The following is a 21,355-nucleotide window of genomic DNA, read 5'->3' on the forward strand; positions in this document are numbered from 1 at the left end:
GCATACTAGCAAGAATTGACCAAGGGGCCGAACACAACCAGTATTTGATTACTTTGTAAATATAACAAGTACACATTTTCCAAAATACATATTGAACTATTGAACAATTGTTTTCAAACTCTCTTTTAGCACGATATGTACAATTTGAATGGCATAAGTTGTATATGTGTTTCACATTGAACCTTTAATTTACAATAACGCAAATTTACACCTTATTTTTTATGCATCTTTCTCTGGGTATCTTTTTAATGAGAATATTGTGCACACGGTGTCTAACTTAACATTATCAAGAATGATATGCAACTTATGAATTATTCATTTTATACTAATATTTAATGAGCTGTGAAATGTTGTTCTTTTTTTGTTATAATAATGATTTGGAAATGGTGGGGTGGTGGTGTTAGTAGTTTATACTCCGGGTCCCGGCGAGAGCACATTGAAGCGTTCCAGAGTGACCGTGACAGTTCAACCACTGCACACCTATCCTGGACGGACAATCTCGCGGTTAACCAGTACTAGATGCCTTCACCTCTGCAAAGAACTGACAAATTCTGTACATGCCAGTGGCAGTGGTACAGTGCGAATGGTATTAAAAAGGATTTCATAGCCTATCACAACCGAAGTGACCTGGTCCATCCGGGAATCGTACACGGCTTGTCCATTCACAGTCCAGCGCTCTACCGATCTAGCTGAGCTACCCGGGCGTACTTGGAAATGTCTCGGTCCGGACAGTCTTTTATACCCAATCCAAATTCCTTAAGACTTTCTGCGATATCTGGACCGCTACGGAAATTTCCGTTGGTCCGGAATTGGTCCGGTCCGGCCAGTCTTTCATACCCAACCCCAAATCTTACCGTTTTAAAAACACCGTTTTGACTAACTTCATTCAAGCTTCTAAGTAATATTGATCAGACACCGGTCACTTTCAGTTTTATTTTAATAAAACATGTTAAGAACAGTGTCAAGGTGTTCCAGGACAGAAATTGTAAGTATTATTATATTCATTCAAAACAACTATCCATAAACTGCAATGAAATAATTTTGCTGTAACTGCGATAAGTGATTTAACAAGGAAATTGAGTTGGAAAGGTGAACCAGTGATCAAACTCAAAAGATTATGCAATCGGACATGTTATTGCAGTTAACTGGTAAATCTGTTTGACTTAACGAGTCTGTACAAGAAAAATCTGTATAGGAAGGTGTATTGTATTGTGTGTGGGCTAATACCAGCCGCTGGGTAAGCTCAGTTGGTTATAGCTCCGTGCTAGTGTTTCGGCATTCGTTGGTTTCGAGCCCAACACTGGACACACTTTTCCTCCAAATTTAACTTCACTGGTGGCAGCAGTAAATGGTAGGAGTGCCTCCTATGGCCTAAAAGGTTAATTGGGGGAGGAGTGTAGTGTGTGTGGGCTAGAACCAGCCGCCCAGTTTGCTCAGTTGTTATTTAAAGCTCCTAGTCCAAATAATTGTACGTTGACGGATTTTTTTAGATTTTTGATATGGCAAATCCTTCACGTACAAATTGTTTTGTATCCAAAGTGGGTAGTTGTTCCGATCAGGATTCCGGGTTAAAGCATATAGCGTCTATAAAATATCATAAAAACAAGAAATATTACCAGATAATGTGATTTTACATTAGTTCCGTACACAAAAAATAAATATCCAACTTATAATTATGAGTTTGACGGCTTTTCTTCGTTTCATTCTGTCAAAACATAACGATATATACATGACGGGCACCTGCAAGGCTTCAGGGCACAGTTTTAAATCGCTCGGAACATGGCCGAGTTGTTACGATTGTGTAACGAGGTCTATCTCGAAGCTTTGTCGGAGGAGGCAGAAATATTACGATTGTATCGAGTTGTTCCCCTTCGCATAATTGTTTTCTGTGTCAGTCAACTTTCGTTTTATTGGAAAGGTAAACAACTTGTTTAAATGCATTAAATGCTTGTTTAGTGCAAAATAACATTTCACTTACATTGTAAAATATGAATATAACTCTTTATGATCAATTTCAACCATAAAATACTTCACTTTAAACAATTTCAATATTTTTAAAACAGCCCCGTTTTTTGCACATTCCTGTTTAGACGTTAGGGATTGGAAGAATCCCGTATAACACGTCTATTATTTTAGACTATTAAAGCTCCGTGCTAGTGTTCTGGCGGTTGTGGGTTCGAGCCCCACACCAGGCACACTTTTCCTCCAAGGTTTACTTTAGTATTTTCATGTTAAAAAATCTTGATCATCCATCAAAAAATGCATTTATTCCACAGAGTCAAGAACGCCTAGTGCACAGCTTATATTAGCTAATGAACTTTTGCTAACACATTATTGATTACCTTTTTGGTAGGTGTTTGTTAAAGAAAATGCCAAATCCAAAGCTCTTTTATGACACACTTTAAATTCAATTGTATACATTGTATATACCAATTAGGTAAATGAAGTTCACTAACACATTTTCAAAACACAAATATGTTAAATACATAGATAGATCTTTACCTTTATAATAAATCATTTTGTAAACATTTGTTCTTAGTTGTGTTCAAATTAAATCCAGTGATAACCAGATTCTTCAGAAAATTCCCACTTGACCTTTTGACATCACAGATGTAAAGTTTATTCTGCTTCGATATCTTTCTATTTTAATGATTTGAAATGTACCAGATAACAAATTTGAAATATATTAATTGTTTTTAAATTATTCAAATCAATTTCAACCTAACTACATTTGGTTTTAACTAAATAAACAATGTGATACCAATGTTAAACTAAGAATCCATTGTCACCGTATTTTCTCGACTATAAGACGGGGAAATTTGGTCCTGATTTTGAACCTTAAAGTAGGGGCCCGTCTTATAGGCGAGTCTATCAGAATTTCATAAAGAATAGAGTCATAATCAGGAATATTCAACATAAGGTATTCAACTGAGTGATTTATTGTTTGTGGATGACACCCCAATAAAAGTGACACGATCATACCCATCGGATTAAGACGACCATAGATTTGCTTTGTTTCACTACGATGAACACTCAATATAACACATGTTATCGGTCCAAACACGTTGTTTTTCACAGGAGACATATATATTTTGTTACCTTTAAAATAAAAATATTTGACAATTTATTTTGTTATGCCCCCCTTCGAAGAAGAGGGTTATATTGCTTTGCACAGGCATGTCGGTATGTCAGTCGGTCGGTCCGTCGGTAGACCAAAGCTTGTCCGAGTGATAACTCAACAATTCCTGGACGTATGGTCATCAAACTTCACATGAAGGTTGGGCCTGACCAGTAGATGACCCCTATTGATTTTGGGGGTCATCAGGTCAAAGGTCAAGGTCAAAGTGACCTTTAATGGTAAAATAATTTTAATGCTTGTCCGAGTGATAACTCAACAATGCCTGCACCCATGGCCCTCAAACTTGACATGGAGGTTGGGCCTGACCAGTAGATGACCCCTATTGTTTTGGGGGCTCATCAGGCCAAAGGTCAAGGTCACAGTTACCTTGAATGGTAAAAGGTTGTCCGAGTGATAACGTGACAATGCCTGCACCCATGGCCCTCAAACTTGACTTGGAGGTTAGGCCTGACCAGTAGCTGACCCCTATTGTTTTTTGGGCTCAATGGGTCAAAGGTCAATGTCACAGTGACCTTGAATGGTAAAAGGTTGTTCGAGTGATAACTCAACAATGCCTGCACCCATGGCCCTCAAACTTGACTTGGAGGTTGGGCCTGACCAGTAGATGACCCCTATTGTTTTTGGGGGTCATTGGGCCAAAGGTCAAGGTCACAGTGACCTTGAATGGTAAAAGGTTGTCCGATTGATAACTCAACAATGCCTGCACCTATGGCCCTCAAACTTGACTTGGAGAATTGGCCTGACCAGTAGATGACCCCTATGGTTTTTGAGGGTCATCTGGCCAAAGGTCAAGGTCACAGTGACCTGGAATGGTAAAAGGTTGTCCAAGTGATTACTCGACAATGCCTGCACCCATGGCCCTCAAACTTGACTTGGAGGTTGGGCCTGGCCAGAAGATGGTCCCTATTGATTTAAGGGGTCATTGGGCCAAAGGTCAAGGTCACAGTGACCTGGAATGGTAAAAGGTTATCCGAGTGATAACTTGACAATTGCTGCACCCATGGCCCTCAAACTTGATTTGGAGGTTGAGCCTGGCCAGAAGATTGTCTCTATTAATTTAAGGGGTCATTGGGCCAAAGGTCAAGGTCACAGTGACCTTGAATGATAAAAGGTTGTCCAAGTGATAACTCAACAATGCCTGCACCCATGGCCCTCAAACTTGACATGGAGGTTGGGCCTGACCAGTAGATGACCCCTATAGATTTTAGGGGTCAAAGGTCAAGGTCACAGTGACCTTTAAAGCAAACTCGACAATTCTTGGATCTATGGTCATCAAACTTGACATGAAGGTTGGGCCTGCCCAGTAGATGACCCCTATCGACTTTGGGGGTCATCAGGCCAAGGTCAACTGATATCTCAACAATGCCAGAACCTATGATCATTAAACTTGACATCGATGTTAAGCCTGACCAGTAGATCACCCTTATTGAATTTAGGATTCATAGAGCCAAAGGTCAAGGTCACAGTGATCTTGAATGGTAAAAGGTTGTCCGAGTGATAACTCAACAATACCTGTACCCATGGCCTTCAAACTTGAGTTGGAGTTGCATCTGACTTGTAGATGACCCATTATGATTTAAGGGGTCATCGGGTCAAAGGTCAAGGTCACAGTGACCTTGAACGAAAAAAACTTGTCTTGTGATAACTTGACAATGCCTGCACCCATGGCACTCAAACTTGACATTTAGGTTTCTGGTGACCAGCTGATGACTCTGGATTTTGAGTTCATAGAGTCAAAGGTCATGACGGTCATAACACACTTTATCCTCACACTTTACTGGTCATAATCTTAAAACAGCAACAAATCAGCTTTCATTTCGGTCCATGCATATTTCGTTCAATTGTCCATATAATTCTGACAACATGGCGCTCAGGGGGGGCATAATGTTTGACAAACATCTCTTGTTAAAAATGCATTGTTATTTTTTCTATGTCGTAAATAAAACTTACTTTTTCCTTACTATAAGACTTTGCATATATCATACACATGCATGTAACTAGCAGATTTCAATACATATTTCATTAATCGTTACATTAATTTATCCGCAATCATCAATGGTTATTTATAACTCAAAATTTAAGTCCCATCAACTGCAATCAAAACAAACACTTGCGAAAATATAACTCATTAACACATGTAATGGAATTTGTTCTGTTTGTCGGCTGCAGATCAAACAGTACAATTTGTGACGTCACAGCAGAGCTGTGTTAAGATCAAAGATGCACTGCAATGGTTTGTATTTAAATAGGTCAATCAAATACCATATACCATACGCCCGGTTAGCTCAGTCAGTAGAGCGTTGGACTGTTAATCGGACAACCCGGGTTCGATTCCCAGGCGGACCAGGTCACTTCTGTTGTGATTGGTTATGAAATCCTTTCTACGACCATTCGCACTGTACCACTGCCCCTGGCATGTACAGAAGTTGTCAGTTCCTTGCAGAAGTGAAGGCACCTAGTACTGGTTCACCGCCCAGGATAGGTGTGCGGTGGTTGAACTGTCACTCTGGGACCCTTCAATGTGCTCACGCCGGGACCCGGAGTATAAACTACTAACACCACCCCACCATATGAGCACACTTAAATCCCAAAATTGCATCTAGGCTGGTTCAAACATACCATACCATCGGAAAATAAAAATCAATAATCCCAAGCAAATGAACAAATTTAGTTAAATTTGACTGTTAAGCTTGAACATTATCACAGACTTGAAGAATTTCAAGTGCTGGATTTGCTTTAAAAATCTACCCTGTCTTATAAACGAGTCATGACAAAAACATCAGATTTTATGGGCAAAGTAGGGGGTCGTCTTATAAGCAGATCGCCTTATAGTCGGGAAAATATGGTATTATTTTTTAGTTGAAATACCTTTCATTTATGATGATGTGTTGTATTTGTCGTAATTCCTTACTTTTTATGCCTCGTCTTATTGTATGACTATCATTGTAGTCAGTTGACATCAGTATTGGGGTTAAGCCGTAAATTTTATGTGAAGTGAACATAAAAACAAGTACAGTCGAAACTCATTATGTCGACTTTGTCGGGACCTAGGGAAAAAAGTCAATATAACGAACATTCGACACATCCGAATGACCAAAAAAGTATCACCAACACCAACACATATGCATTTGATATATATCCGACATCCGACTTCTGCAATTGAAGGTCTTGTTACGGTTGGGAAACAGCAAACATATTATTTAAAAAATAAAGTGATAAAAAATAAATTATTTGTGCCAAATTTATTTAATTCGCGTTTAAGGATTACACAAATCAGATATAAAACCATAGTCACATACACTTTTATATTGTTACAAAACGGTACAGCACATCTGACAACAACTTAAATAGTACATTCGTTACAACTGTTTTGTACATGCAGTGTAGAGAAATTACTTCGTCACGTAACTTTCAATGTTGTCGAATTTTCCGATGATGTCATTGTCGACCAAAATTGTGCTTGATCAACAAAAGACTCTTTATTAAAAAAAATTAAACAATTTTAATTATTCACACTTGACCAATTAACCTCCAATTATGGCAGTTTGTTATTTTGACACGCACGGTAATTTAGCGACATGCCGCAAACCTTCATGATAATTTTCGCACCTACAACTCAATCTACAGTTCGACATAAGAAACAAGGAAACTGTGTGAAATTCGACCGCTGGGGCTGAAAAAGGAGGTCGACATAGCGAAAAAATCGAGATAGAAACATCGACACAAGTAGATTTATTTTATATATAATAAGAAGGAATAAATTTGGGACCGGAGAAAAAAGTCGACATAACCAGAAAGTCGAGATATCCGAAGTCGACATAGCGAGTTTGGACTGTATCTATATTAAAGTTATGGAAGCAAGAACTAAGCCCACTTAACCAGACATGTGAACCTCTAGCTGTGCCAGAGTGATAGATTTGTTTCTCCAGGGAGGTAAATTTTCAAAAAACTTGCCATGAGGGTTCAATATGATTAGGTGGCATGTCAAACACAAGACCCAGGTCTTTATCTTAAAGGTCAAGGTCAGGATTATAGGTCAAAAGTTGAAATGACCCCTGGTTATCACCTGAATTAGCGATAGATTTTACCAGCCCAGCCTCCGCTTGTATCACCACTTCCAGGATCTTCTCCTGAAGAGTATCCAGGGCAACACTATTTCCTCTAAGGACATTGATTTCATTTTGAAGCTGTAGCGCACAACCCTGATCACTCAGATTCAGACACTGAGGACAAGGGTCCAGGACAGGGAATTGGAGGAACCAGTGACATTATTTTGTCTTCAGGCTATTTCAAGAGATGTTGCCATTAAATGCATTTATATGACTTCAATATATTCACGAATGATACTATTAAAGTACCTGTATCTAATGCTATAAACCCCTACCATCAAACCACTACCTGCAATATGTTATTTTCTGACTTGCTAAACCTCACAAATGCCTACATGCATAAAGTCTTGTTTAATACTGCAGGCTACGAGTTTCATTTTTTCTCAATTCCATCACAAACTAGCAAGACAACAATATTTGATCACATTTGAGTCTGAAAGTCAAAATCAACCACACATAACAAAAGAAAAGGTGTAAAATGCATATTTTCTACTTTTTAATATTTTATTTCAATACTCTTTACATGTTTACCTGGACAAATATTATTTTATGTTGTAAAACATTACCTGGTGGACTCTGTACTGGTAACTCGGAAAAGACCTATGCTAAGCACCATGCAAATTGTTGAAACTATGCATCATTTTATGAAGCTTGAAACACAAATATGAACATAATTTTCACGTATATATACATAGCTGCTCAGTTGAAACTTGTGCAACATTTGCATGAATATCAATCAAGCGTTAGGTAAAGAACTTTGGTATAATATAATTGAGAAAATCATAATTACATTTTCTATGATTTTGATTGAGTATTATCTCATCAAATAATGGGAAATGTATGCCTTTTCAAGGTTTGTAAATTTTATTTTGATTATGAATCAACTTCCTGCTGTTTACAAATTAACAATGGTAAAAGAGGTTGATTGAACTCTGATCGGATTTTGTATGGAGACTGAAGAAAACACTGCAATATCACATGGTAAACATTGGGGAAAGACCATGGAAACCCCAAACATGTCTTGAGAACGTTCAAAATGACTGTTAACATAAACTATTGATGAAAATGAGTTGAATTGTTTAAGCTTCAGAGGTTTGCACCGCTAGGCTTGCAGCAGTGCCGGGACTACTCTGAGCGCATCAACCATGTGATCCACTTCGTTCCCCAGCAAGAGGCATGGGTGGTGGAGAGATTTGGCAAGTTCAAGAGGGTGTTGAACCCTGTAAGTTGCCTCTCTTTCACTGTTTAACATTTCCATCAGTAATGTTTTGCCTTGTTGTAAGAATTTTTAATAGAATCACGTGGGTAACAAGTAAATAAAATGTATGATGATTAATGTATGATGATTTTGTATTTTTGAGAAAGTTGGGTTGTTGTTATTTACAATGTGTGTCCCTTCTTTTTCGTGATATGGTTTCTTTTTGTTAACATTGTCTTTTACTGTAAAAAAATATAAAGATAGTGAGCCACAGTGAAGATGTCAGTTGTTGGCATTTGTAAATAACTTAAGATGAGGTGTATTCTGTCAATAATAGTTAACTTAAAAACCTGTGTATTTTAGGGCTTTAACCTGTTGGTGCCTGTTATTGATGCTATCAGCTATGTGCATAGCCTCAAAGAGATGGCTATAGAAGTTCCGGAACAGCATGCCATCACTGCAGGTAGGCCCTGAATCAGTTCTACCTATACTCATGCACTTTTCACTGGTCAACCCAAATAAGGTGTGGTCAAACTTTATAAAAAAAAATATGTCTAAAACAAGCCACTGTAGTAGCGACGTTTGTCAAAATTATTTGAGAAGTAAATTATCCGAGCATCAAATTTTCGGTATGTAAAACGTGGTCAAATCTAGTTCTCAGGTAGCAGACATAAGATTCTTGTTTGTCAAATCTTGTTTGTCAAAAGTAATTCCTCTATGCATGTCTTCATTGTGATCTCTCCACCTGGAAAGGATTTCAAAATTACTTGACTAATTGTTCAACACTTTAAACTAGGGATGCAAACGAATGGCAAAATTCATATTTGAATATTCAGTATTCTTTTTAAGGAATATTTGATTACTTAATTGAATCATTTTGACGTTGTATAAACTATTATTATTCGCTATAATAAAGCACAGGCCTTTTTACACTGATTTTTTCCCAAATAAGCCTCTGAAATTTTCAATTGTCAGAAAAATTCCTAACAAAAATCAACATATTTTGAAAAATAAAATAAAACATCAAATTATTCTTAATCTACTGCGTTCATATTTGTTAACCATGCCAACTCAGATCATCCAAGATCGTAATTTCTGTTAAATGACGTTATGTGCTAACAGAGGGATGTTCCTTAGGACTTGAAGCCTTGTTTTTTTATTGTCCTTTTCCAAATATAACTATCACAAAACCAACTTGGGAACTAGAAAAATAATAAAACGAAAACAAACGTGGAATTTGACTCATCTATAGTACAAAATTACAGGAATTATATCCTTAAAGGCTATACTATTCAGTTACATTTCAATGCACAAACATTATATCAAAACATGGAAAACAGTTAACACACATAACTAGCACATGCCATTTATATCGTCACGGCGATTTGAGCAATATTGCTTAATCGGCAGTCAAGACAACACATGGTGTGAAGACAGATCGCTTAAATTTTTAATTGGCAAGGGCATTTAAATGTACCGAAAATAATTGAGATTTGTTTGATGTCACTTGTCTAAAGGCAAGTTTTTATTAAATTATGGGGACTGTTTATAGTTCCCAACAAAATGTCCCATATCATGCGTATAGTGTATTGACATGAGGTTCACGCCTCTGACATTAGAGGCCAATCGTTGTAAAAACAAGACAAATAAACTTGATACACAATTACCCAGTTATAGGCAAAAGGTTAATTATATTTTATATTCAATAACAAAAAATAGAATACTGATTTTGACATTTGAATTCCAAACGTTTCATCTAATATTCAAATATTTGTTTGAATCCCTAATTTAAACTGTTTTATTTCCATCACTCCAAGGTCTAGGTTAATGTAAGGAGTCAGTGGTCAGATATCCATTTCCCATGTCTGCTCATAACTCTTCAACTCCTGCAAAGATTTGTTGTAAATAAATGAACACAATAATCCACCACATCTGCTGGTGTGCAGAAAGCATGATTCAGTAAAAGTGTGGAGTGTATGTTACAGACAATTACTTAAAATATACAGCCAAACTTAGGGGTCAAAGGTCAGATAACCACTCTAAGATTATCCATATCTCTTTATCTGTTTTATATAAAAATAACTTGCACAAATGATAAACTTTATTAAAAGATTTATCTAGCCTTGTTGCTTTAAAGTCAAACTTGGCTCAAACTCTTGAAAGGTTTAGAACTTACTTGGCACAAATGTTCCCCTTAACAACAGATATGTATGCTCTATGTTCCAGCTTCATACAGCTTACAGGTCAAGCTCATACTTTTTGGGTAAAGGTTAGATAGCTTTTTTCATGTCAGTTCCATAACTCTACAAACAGCAAAAAGGATGTAAAACAAATCAATTTGGTTTAAATGTTAACAACATCTAGCCAGATTGCTTTTAGGTCACTGTTTTGAGTTAAAAGGCATTGTACCGATACACTTAATTGGTGACTGGTGGTAACAGTTTTATTCAATAATAATTGGGAAAATAATTGAATTGAAATAACCACTGAGTAAATTACTATATTTTGTATCTCTAACATTGCATATTGTTGAAAACATTTCAATAAGATCATAACAACGATGAAAAATATCGTCCAAGTTTGTGACCGATACACAAGTATTATGCCCCTTTTACAGTAAATTACATTTGGTCTATTACTTTTGTAGACAATATCTTAAAAACATAGTAACCAATTATGATGAAACTGCCTTGTAACAGTCAATTAATGCCCCTTTAACAGTAAAATACAGTTGTTTTTTTACTTGTGTAGATGATGACTTACATGTCAGTGTGCGAAATATCTTTCTCATGTTGTAAATTGGCTAAATAACACCAGAATTATGCCTGTTTTACATGTCATAAATGTTAGCTACCTCTTATGGAATCCAGTAGAATCATTGTCAATTGTCCAAAGGTTGCTCCATAACTTCTCTTTCCCTGGAAGGAGTTTAAACTAACTAAAATATTTGCACCAGCTAATAAAATACCTTCCCATTTTAATGATTTATATCCGAGGTTGTTTTCGATGGAAAATAGTGGAGGGGTTTCTCTTGAACCGCTGGGCATGAACCTTCAGTTTCAGTACCTTCAAACATCCTTGATGAGTTAGACATAATTATAATAACATGTCCATTATAGTCATTGTCATTTATCTTTCTTTTTCCTAATGAATTCTTTTATATTTTAGTCAATGCTAATGGATAATTATTTTTGCTTTCAGACAATGTCACATTAAAAATTGATGGGGTCTTGTATGTCAGAGTCAGAGATCCGTACAAGGTTATGACTTAATTTATCTTGTTTATAAAACATATAAAGTAGATTTCTTAAGTATTCCTAAATGTGATACATCGTACAGCAGCATTTTTATAAAATTACAGAACATCAAAGATTGTAATGGAGAGATTATTTCTGTTTCTTTCATTTAATAGTTGCTCAGGCATTAAGAAAATTAGGTAATCTCTCTCTAAGTGAATATATATTTTTTATAATTGACAGTATACATTCAAAATTGAAATTTTTAAGAGTACATTTTTAAGTCTTGTTAGTTGTTTACATACCATTTTGAAATGTTCAGGCGAGCTATGGTGTATCGGACCCAGAGTTTGCAGTCACTCAGCTGGCACAGACAACGATGAGGTCTGAGATCGGCAAAATCAACTTGGACGGCGTGTTTAAGGAACGTGAGACGCTCAATGTACTGATTGTCAGTATGTAAACCTTTCTTTTTTTCTTTTGCAATAATTTGTATATGCGTTTGTTAACAATTTTGCGTTTAAGTTTTTATTCCATGTGTTTTTATTAGCTCACCTGAGCACAAAGTGCTCAAGGTGAGCTATTGTGATCCGTCTATGTCCGGCGTCTGTCGTCCGTCGTCAACAATTGGTTATAACCGCTTGGACAATTTTGATGAAACTTCATAGGAATGATCCTTGGTTGGTGCTTTTTCAAAATTGTTCAAAGAAATGAATTCCATGCAGAACTCTGGTTGCCGTGGCAACCTAAAGGAAAATGTCAACAATTGGTTATAATCATCATCTTCTCCTTAACCCCTTGGACAATTTTAATGAAACTTCATAGGAATGATCCTTGGTTGGTGCTTTTTCAAAATTGTTCAAAGAATTTAATTCCATGCAGAACATGGCAACCTCAAGGAAAATGTCAACAATTTGGTTATAATCATCATCTTCTCCTAAACCCCTTGGACAATTTTAATGAAACTTCATAGGAATGATCCTTGGTTGGTGCATTTTCAAAATTGTTAAAATAATTGAATTCCATACAGAACTGTGGTTGCCATGGCAACCTAAAGGAAAGATTACAAAACTTTTTTTTGCAAATACTATAAGGCCTAGAGCTTAAATATTTGGTGTGTAACATTGTCTATTGGTTATCTACCATGTTTATTCAAATTATGCCCCTGAAGTAAAATTGGCCTCACCCAGTGGGTTACAAGTTCATTATAATTACATTTTGTTAAAATTTGATAGTTATGTAAAGGTATGACATCACCATTGTGTCATATGTACTTCCGTTGTGTGGAAAATTCTCAATAAAAAAATAATGTTTTTATGACTGATAGACATGTTTTCACATGCTCAATACACTGTAAATCAAAAATATCATTATTATGTCTCCCCCTCTCTGGGGGAGACATATTGTTTTTGCCCTGTCCGTCAGTCCGGTAGTCCGTCAGTCCGTCCGTACGTCACACTTCGTTTCCGATCGATAACTGGAAAACCGCATGACCTAGGATCACCAAACTTGGTAGGGAGGTTGGTCGTGAGGTGTAGAGGATCCCTATTGTTTTTGGGGTCACTAGGTCAAAGGTCAAGGTCGCGGCGACCCCCAATATAAAAAACATTTCTGCTCAAAATCTTGAGAACGGTTTGACCTAGGTTCACCAAACTTGGTAGGGAGGTTGGTCATGAGGTGTAGAAGATCCCTATTGTTTTTGGGGTCACTAGGTCAAAGGTCAAGGTCGCGGCGACCCCCAATGTAAAAAACATTTCCGCTCAATATCTTGAGAATGGTTTGACCTAGGTTCACCAAACTTGGTAGGGAGGTTGATCATGAGGTTTAGAAAACTATATTTTGGGGGGTCACAAGGTCAAAGGTCAACGTCGCTGTGACCTCTAATGTAAAAAAATATTTCCGTGCAATATCAGGAGAATGCTTTGATCTAGGTTCACCAAACTTTGAAGTGAGGTTGGTCATGATGTCTAGTTCCTGAACCGTTTATACCTTGAGTATCTATTATTGCTTGATTTATCATTTAGAATAGAGATTTAAGCATAAACTGCTGCCCTTTAGTTGAAAGGTCATTTTGGAAGAACTGTCATGGCGGACTGTGCAATTTTTAGAGTTTGTTTTTCAAGTGGAGATTTTTCTTAGGAATAACTTGACCCCCCTTTTTTATTGGCTAAAAGGGTAATTTAAAGCTTGTACTTTAAGAATATATATGTTTATCATTATCTGCATTTGCTTGAAATGCCTTTAAATGTTGTCTAAAAATAATCATTTTACATTGAATTATAGAGGAAATGACAATGGTGGTGTGTAACCTAAAGTTTACCCTTGAAACAAGGGCAGCAAGACTTGCTATATGGTCTCCCTTTTTGTTGGAGATCCCACTACTTTCTATTTTTAGTATCAATGGAATATATTTTAAATTTTATTTAGTCTTCAACATAGTCACTTCTAAGGTAATTATTGTTCTTTTTTAGGATCATCATTTTTACTTAATGATAAATTTAATAATAAGACTTTTCCATTGAACTTCATGTATATTATTGTAAACTTCATGTAGATTATTCTAAGCTACAAATCTTATCTTCTGTGTAGATAGTGAATAAGCCTTATACAGAAAAATTTGATTAAACTATCTTAAATGACAGTGATGTTGTTCTAGATGGAAGGAGCAATAATAGAGTAAGATTGTGTATTGCTTTTTGATGTATAGAGTTTAAGGCAGATAATTTATTTTATTGGATGGTGCACTGTTTGTTATTATTATTATTATTATTATTATTATCTACCAAACTTATATAGCGCCCTTTTCATATACACGTTCAAAGGCGCTTTACAACGATATAATCTGATAGCTAACTACAAGCAATATCATTAAAATACTAAGACAGCTTTTGAACAATAAATGTATGACAAACAAATCACTGTCACAGATTATTCCTGGTAAAAATGCTATTCATACGCTTGTTTGAAATAGTGTGGTTTAAGTGCACGTTTGAAAGAACACAATGAAGTTGAGTCTCTCACACCGGATGGTAGGTCGTTCCACAGTTTCGGAGCTGCATATTCAAATCGTCGGTCCCTGTAGGTTACAGTTTTACTATTTGGTATCACTAAATTAAGTGCTTTGTTTTGAGATCGCAGATTCCGTCGTGGTTTGTAAACACATAACATTTCTTCCTTTATGCTGGTGATTTTCCGTTTAAAGCTTTGTAGGTAGGCGTTAAAATTTTAAACTGAATTCTGTATTGCACTGGGAGCCAATGTAGTTCTTGTTGTTTGTGTATCTATACTAAAAGTTATTTTAGGGTGCAAGCAATTTAACATAGTTTTGTCATTGTGCAGGCAATTGAACAAAGTCCTGTCAGTTGTTTGTGTATATATACTAAAAGTTCTTTCAGTGTGCAAGCAATTTAACATAGTTTTGTCAGGGTGCAGGCAATTGAACAAAGTCCTGTCAGTGTGCAAGCAATTGAACATAGTCCTGTCAGTGTGCAGGCAATTGAAAAAAGTCCTGTCAGTGTGCAGTTATCTGTACCAAGTGCTGTCAGTGTGCAGTCAATTATCAAGTCCTGTCAGTGTGCAGGCAACTGAACAAAGTCCTGTCAGTGTGCAGGTATGAGAATCGAATTCTGTCAGTGTGCAGTCAATCATCAAGTCCTGTCAGTGTGCAGGCAACTGAACAAAATCTTGTCAGTGTGCAGTCAATCGACAAGTCCTGTCAGTGTGCAGGAAACTGCGACAAGTCCTGTCAGTGTGCAGGCAACTGTGACAAGTCCTGTCAGTGATTATCCAGGCAACATGTTTGACCAGTATGTTTTTCAATATTCTTTGAGAGCAAATATCAAGCTATATTGATTACAAAGGTTAAACTATTTTACTCAGGTGAGCGATTTAGGGCCATCATGGCCCTCTTGTCTTGAACAATATTGGTAACCTGAGTTCAAAACTAGGTTTCTAAGTAAAATCTTATTTTTCCCATGCCATCAATTTAAAAGTTTTTATCAAATCTTCATAAACTTGTTCATAAAATAAGTCTGCATAATATTTTAGGCTATTGTGAATATGATTCATCTTTGGGGAAAAACTTAGTCATATGGTAAAATGAGTCATATGGTAAAATGTTCGGAAACAATTTTTCCTGTTCTAGATTTAAATTAAATTAACTTTAAAAATGTTTGTGTGCATGAAATCTGAGTCAGAAACTAGGTCTCTGGGACTTATCTTTTAGAAAAAGCTGATGTAATTATAAAATGTTCATTTTTTCCTCACACAAATGGAATAGTTTCTGTTTTTTAATGAAATTTGATCAGGTTATTTGTAACAACATATCTATATATATAAGTATAAGTATCGGTCTGCTTGGTTAAAAAACTAGGTCACTAGCTCAAATCTTAGGTTTGCAAAATTGCATCGTTAAATACAAAATCCCTCTTTAATGTGGCATTGCTGCATTGGTGTCTTGTTATCATATATATTATTGTGTATTTATATATTAAATATATTATATACAAATCAAAAGTATGCTCATTTACAGTTGAGTTTGTGTGTCTGTCAAAATATCAATAGCTCAATTATCTTCCAATTATAAATTAAGGGTTTTGATGAAATTTCCTGTCTAGCTCATAAATGTAGGAAAACATGTTTCTTGATTAGTGCATCATCGTTCAGGCCCTGAGGAAATGTGTTTGCTATAACAGCTTGTTTACTTCCAGAATCCATCAATGTGGCGGCAGAGGCGTGGGGAATCGACTGTCTGAGATATGAAATCAGTAATTGCTCCTTCTAGCATAATTTTCTTATTTTAATAATAACATTCTGATTCTAGATTAGGAAATTTATGAGACTTTTAGTTTCTCCTGGCATTTTTGGCTTCATGTATTGCTTGGAAGGTTTAAGTAAAAAACTGTGTTTGCTAAGTGCAAAGTGTTTAAGCTCATCCTGAACATTAGTGTCATTAAAATTTTTCTTTATATATCTTTGTCAGGACAGATGCATTTTTATTAGATACTCTTATGCTTAACCACTTAGTAAAGAAAAATAGAAAGCAAACATGTTGAACTTTAAATACATTGGCCTGTTTGACAAGGTTGATCTCACTGTGGCATGTGCTTATCAACCAGGAAACATTGACCTGCCGAAGGCTGTACGGGAGGCCATGCAGATGCAGGTGGAGGCAGAGAGGAAGAAACGCGCTGCCATCCTCCAGTCTGAGGGTAAACACACTTATTCTTATCTCAGCTAATCTTCCATTCAGGCGTCCAAATTCATAAACTTTGAATGTGAGGGTACAAATTCAAGAAAATAATGGATATGTTTATCTTCTTGCATGCTTATGATTGTTTAAAAAAAATGAAAATATTAAATGATGAGATATTATCATTTCAATCATATTCTCTGCAAGTGAACACTTATTATTTGTTGTTTTGTTGCTGCCTTATGCAATATGAACTTTAATAGTCACTGCTGAAAAAGGTTTATGTAAACAATACAGCACAGTCAAAAGTGGTGATTTTAAAAAGATTATCAAATGATGCTGTTTTCAGGTGTCAGAGAAGCTGATATAAATGTGGCAGAAGGCAAGAAAAGGGCCAGAGTTCTGAACTCGGAGGCCAACAGAACAGAACAAGTGAATGAAGCCTTCGGTGGGTACATTATTGTACTACATACAAAACTCTTAAGAATCATTGGACTCACTATTCACCTTCCACTCACCACAGTATTCAACCAAAAAAAATGAGAAAAAATGATTTACTATTTAAATGGCAATTAAAAATGCTTGCGAAAAAGTTGATGTGTACATGTATGATGACATTTAAAACCTGCTTTGCTCATATATGTACAAAAGACAGATAGTGACTGATATTTCTAATTCACATTTATTTACAATTTCACAGGTTATCTTGGAAAAGTCATGATTTCACACTTTAAGTGTTTCTTACTTAACCACATTTTGTTGAAGAAAATTGTAAAATAGTGAAGTATGAACTTGTGAAGTGTGAATTTAGACATATGAATTAACCACTGGTCTTTTGTATATTTGTATTTAGAAGGCTACAAATAGTAAACATTATTTATTAATTCAAATTCTGAAGTCTTCTTTTAAGAGTGTGATCTATGGTGATCATTAAAACGTGTGATCTATGGTAATCATTTAAGGGTGTGATCTATGGTGATCATTTTAGAGTGTGATCTATGGTGATTATTTTAGAGTGTGATCTATGGTGATCATAAAAGATTGTGATCTATGGTGATCATTTAAGAGTGTGATCTATGGTGATCATTTAAGAGTGTGATCTATGGTGATCATTTAAGATTGTGATTTATGGTGATCATTTTAGAGTGTGATCTATGGTGATCATTTAAGGTGTGATTTATGGTGATCATTTAAGGGTGTGATCTTTGGTGATCATTTAAGAGCGTGATCTTTGGTGATCATTTAAGAGCGTGATCTATGGTGATTATTTTAGAGTGTGATCTATGGTGATCATTTAAGAGCGTGATCTATGGTGATCATTTTAGAGTGTGATCTATGGTGATCATTTTAGAGTGTGATCTATGGTGATCATTTAAGAGTGTGATCTATGGTTATGATGTGTCTGCTTGCAGGAGAGGCAGAGGCAACGATTGCGAAGGCACGGGCAAACTCCCTCTCCGTTGCCCTTGTAGCTAAGGCACTGTCCAGAAATGTGGGTTTGCTTTTCTCTCTTCACAGTTTATGAGCAAATGATGGAGTTATGTATTACGTACCATTTCATATAATTTCATCTTATAGTCTACAAACTGGTACATACAAAGGAATAAAATAAAGTTGAAAAAGAGGTTATTCCTCAAAAAAAAAAATTGTTCTCAAAGATATAATGTACTTTAATAGATGCGTTTACATTATAATCATCATTTCAATTTTTTTTAATAACAATAACTTTTATTTGCATCAAGGTGAATGTAAATTTCATGTTATCAACATATTAAGGATATGAAATATAATTTTACAAATAGTATCCTAAATCAAAATAATAATATAACAACACATATTCTTACTGTTGTTTCAGAACGGTATGAATGCTGTGTCTATGAGGGTGGCAGAGTCCTATGTGGAAGCATTTAGTAATCTAGCAAAGACCACAAACACTGTTCTCCTCCCTGCTAATACTGGGGATGTCAGCAGCATGGTGACTCAGGTAATAAAATCCAAAAACATAGTTTCAATATAAAGGCCTTAATTATAAAATGATTTTGAAATTGTATTGTAGTCTTCATTGACTTATTTAATCTGTTCTGTATTCTGGAAATAGTTATATAAAGGTTGAATGCCATAGGGGTGAAATTGAGAATGACTCCGGTTCAGATGCATAATTTCATACATTTTAAGTGATGCATTCTTGATATAAAGTATATATAATTATCATATAAAGTTATGCGACAATTTGTTAAGTTTTGATATTACAGTTTTTCTAATTATTGGTCAAAAGTGCTATACTTTTTTGGAAAAATTATAGTCATATCTACTCCAATAAGTTAGTGACATTCTATTCATTAATCATTTACGGTGTCAAAAACATAAGAGTAAGGGAATGTTGTCAAAAGTCTCCAAATTTACATTGTTCCAAATTAATCGGCAAAGCCAACTATGGTTGTGAGGTTATTTTGAGATAACATCTGATTTAGATTTGATCATGTAAATATTGAATCAAACCATTTGCAAGAAATCGGTTTGACGAATGCAAAGTTTGTTGAAAGGTTATGATTTACAAGCAACCGAACGAAGCTTATTGTTCGGTTTAAAAAAAAGATAAAGTGGACATATATGTATGGTTCAAGATCCACTTCCATCAAAAAGCTTAAAGAAGACATATTTCTGTTAGTCATGGCCAGTAACCCAACTGACAGCTTCCATTTTGAATAGTAGTCAGCCAACAGGACACTAGAAGCTGGCTCTTTGTCGTTTCATGCAGGATTCAAATGATTAAGAGCCGAGAAACCATTAAGATTTGTATGCATTTTGTATGGACATGGCTATGTATCAATGCACAGAGTCTGCTTAAACCATCATTAAATATTATAACCCTAATTGTGTAAGGCTATGTTTCTTCATTGACATAATGCTAACTTAGGATGGTGCCCTGTCAGTCTTAATGTTGTGTTATTGTTTTTGTTAAACCATTAAAAAGGACCTTTATATCATAACTTTGATAAACGTGTACTTGGAATTTGACTGTTGTTTTGAAAATTAACACTAAATGGGTTATTTTGTGACTGTTCATGTCGTAACCCTACGTGCTTGGTAGCAGATTGTCTTGGTAGTAAGAGTCATCTTTCATTAGAAATATTTCAAGAAAAATATAGGCCTTAAAAAATCGAAACATATATTTCAGTTATACATGTATACCATGATGCAAGATTTTTTGCCCAGTATATGTTGTACTGTTCACTACTAATTATATAAAATGTGTTTTTCTTGTTTTCAGGCAATGACTATATACAAGAAGTTGTCAGACAGCCCAAATGTGGAGAATATGAATGAGTCGGATGTAGATACATTTGTGAAAGAAGAACTTAATAAAATTGTGTCAGACACATCCTTGGACAATCCAGAACTTGATGAAACTATATTCAAACAGGATAAAAGACCAGGGTTCTCTGAGTAATTTTTGAAAACTGTGCTGTGCTGTGCTGTGCACATTGAGAGTCTGGGCTGGTGAGAGAGAATGCCGACATCATGAAGTTATGTTAAGATGGTCACTTTGTTAAATCAGGAAATTATAATGCAAATTAGGTATATTTCACTGCATTGTTTTTATACATGAACAATTATGGTTTAAGTTCAACTATTGCATTTATTTTATTTTGATGCAAAATGAATGTCAACCAATGGCATAGTTGCATCTACTAAACAAGGGCGAAATAAAATATTTAAGATATACAAATGTAAGTCAGCCCTAGGTTATGAAATGCAAAGCTGCATAATCATGGTCCTTTGTTGTTATACCTATTATATAATAACTTGGGAGTGTCCAATGACCGTTAAGCTAATAACAGTATTTTATAAGAGAGTGTTAAGCTAATAACAGCATTTTATAAGAGAGTTGAATAAAATTTGTATTGAATGATCTGTAGTTTTAGAGATTTGCTCGCTGAATTGTATTAATTTACTGGCTATTTTGAAAAGATTTGCTCACAGTATAATATCTGGGAGTAGGATTGTTTTTGGTCCCAGGTAATATTAATTAAATTTCAGTTTTAAGAGATCTGCTCACAGAATTATATTAATTAAGTCGCTGTTTTAAATAGATTTGCTCACATAATTATTAGTTTGGTAAAGTGATCAGATGAGAAGCAATGCAAAATTATTTCTTTCGGTGACCTTAACCTTTGCTAATAAGAATTAGAATCTTTGATGTTGTCATAAGATACAATCTACATGTCATAGGGTACATATTATATATGCACTTTGGATGACCTCTATGGGACTTAAAACTTATTTATTTTACAACGATTGTGATACCAGATATTACAAGATTATATTAATCACTTTCGTTGGCACGATATTACGCGAGAGTTTGGTCTTCTGTTGTGGGGGAGACGGGACGGCTCAAAAAATATTATATATTCCACAGATTTTTATTTTATGACTTAAGTTCAATATAGATCTTGTTAAAATTAATAAACTTAAGTTGTG

The 21,355-nt window shown here is 35.4% G+C and overlaps 1 protein-coding gene across 1 annotated transcript; it reads left to right on the forward strand.

Moving 5' to 3' along the window:
- Positions 1–880: 880 nt before the first annotated feature.
- On the forward strand, positions 881–20,786 carry LOC128225654 (stomatin-like protein 2, mitochondrial). Its single transcript, XM_052935566.1, has 11 exons — positions 881–985; positions 8,333–8,470; positions 8,810–8,909; positions 11,648–11,706; positions 12,005–12,137; positions 16,392–16,448; positions 16,800–16,892; positions 17,223–17,321; positions 18,286–18,365; positions 18,729–18,857; positions 20,145–20,786. Exons 1-11 carry the CDS (start codon positions 947–949, stop codon positions 20,322–20,324), a joined length of 1,107 nt encoding a protein of 368 aa, XP_052791526.1. The 5' UTR covers positions 881–946; the 3' UTR covers positions 20,325–20,786.
- The last annotated feature ends 569 nt before the right edge of the window (positions 20,787–21,355 follow it).

Source organism: Mya arenaria, chromosome 3 (assembly GCF_026914265.1).
Source record: "Mya arenaria isolate MELC-2E11 chromosome 3, ASM2691426v1".
In the NCBI taxonomy this organism is placed as follows: domain Eukaryota; kingdom Metazoa; phylum Mollusca; class Bivalvia; order Myida; family Myidae; genus Mya; species Mya arenaria.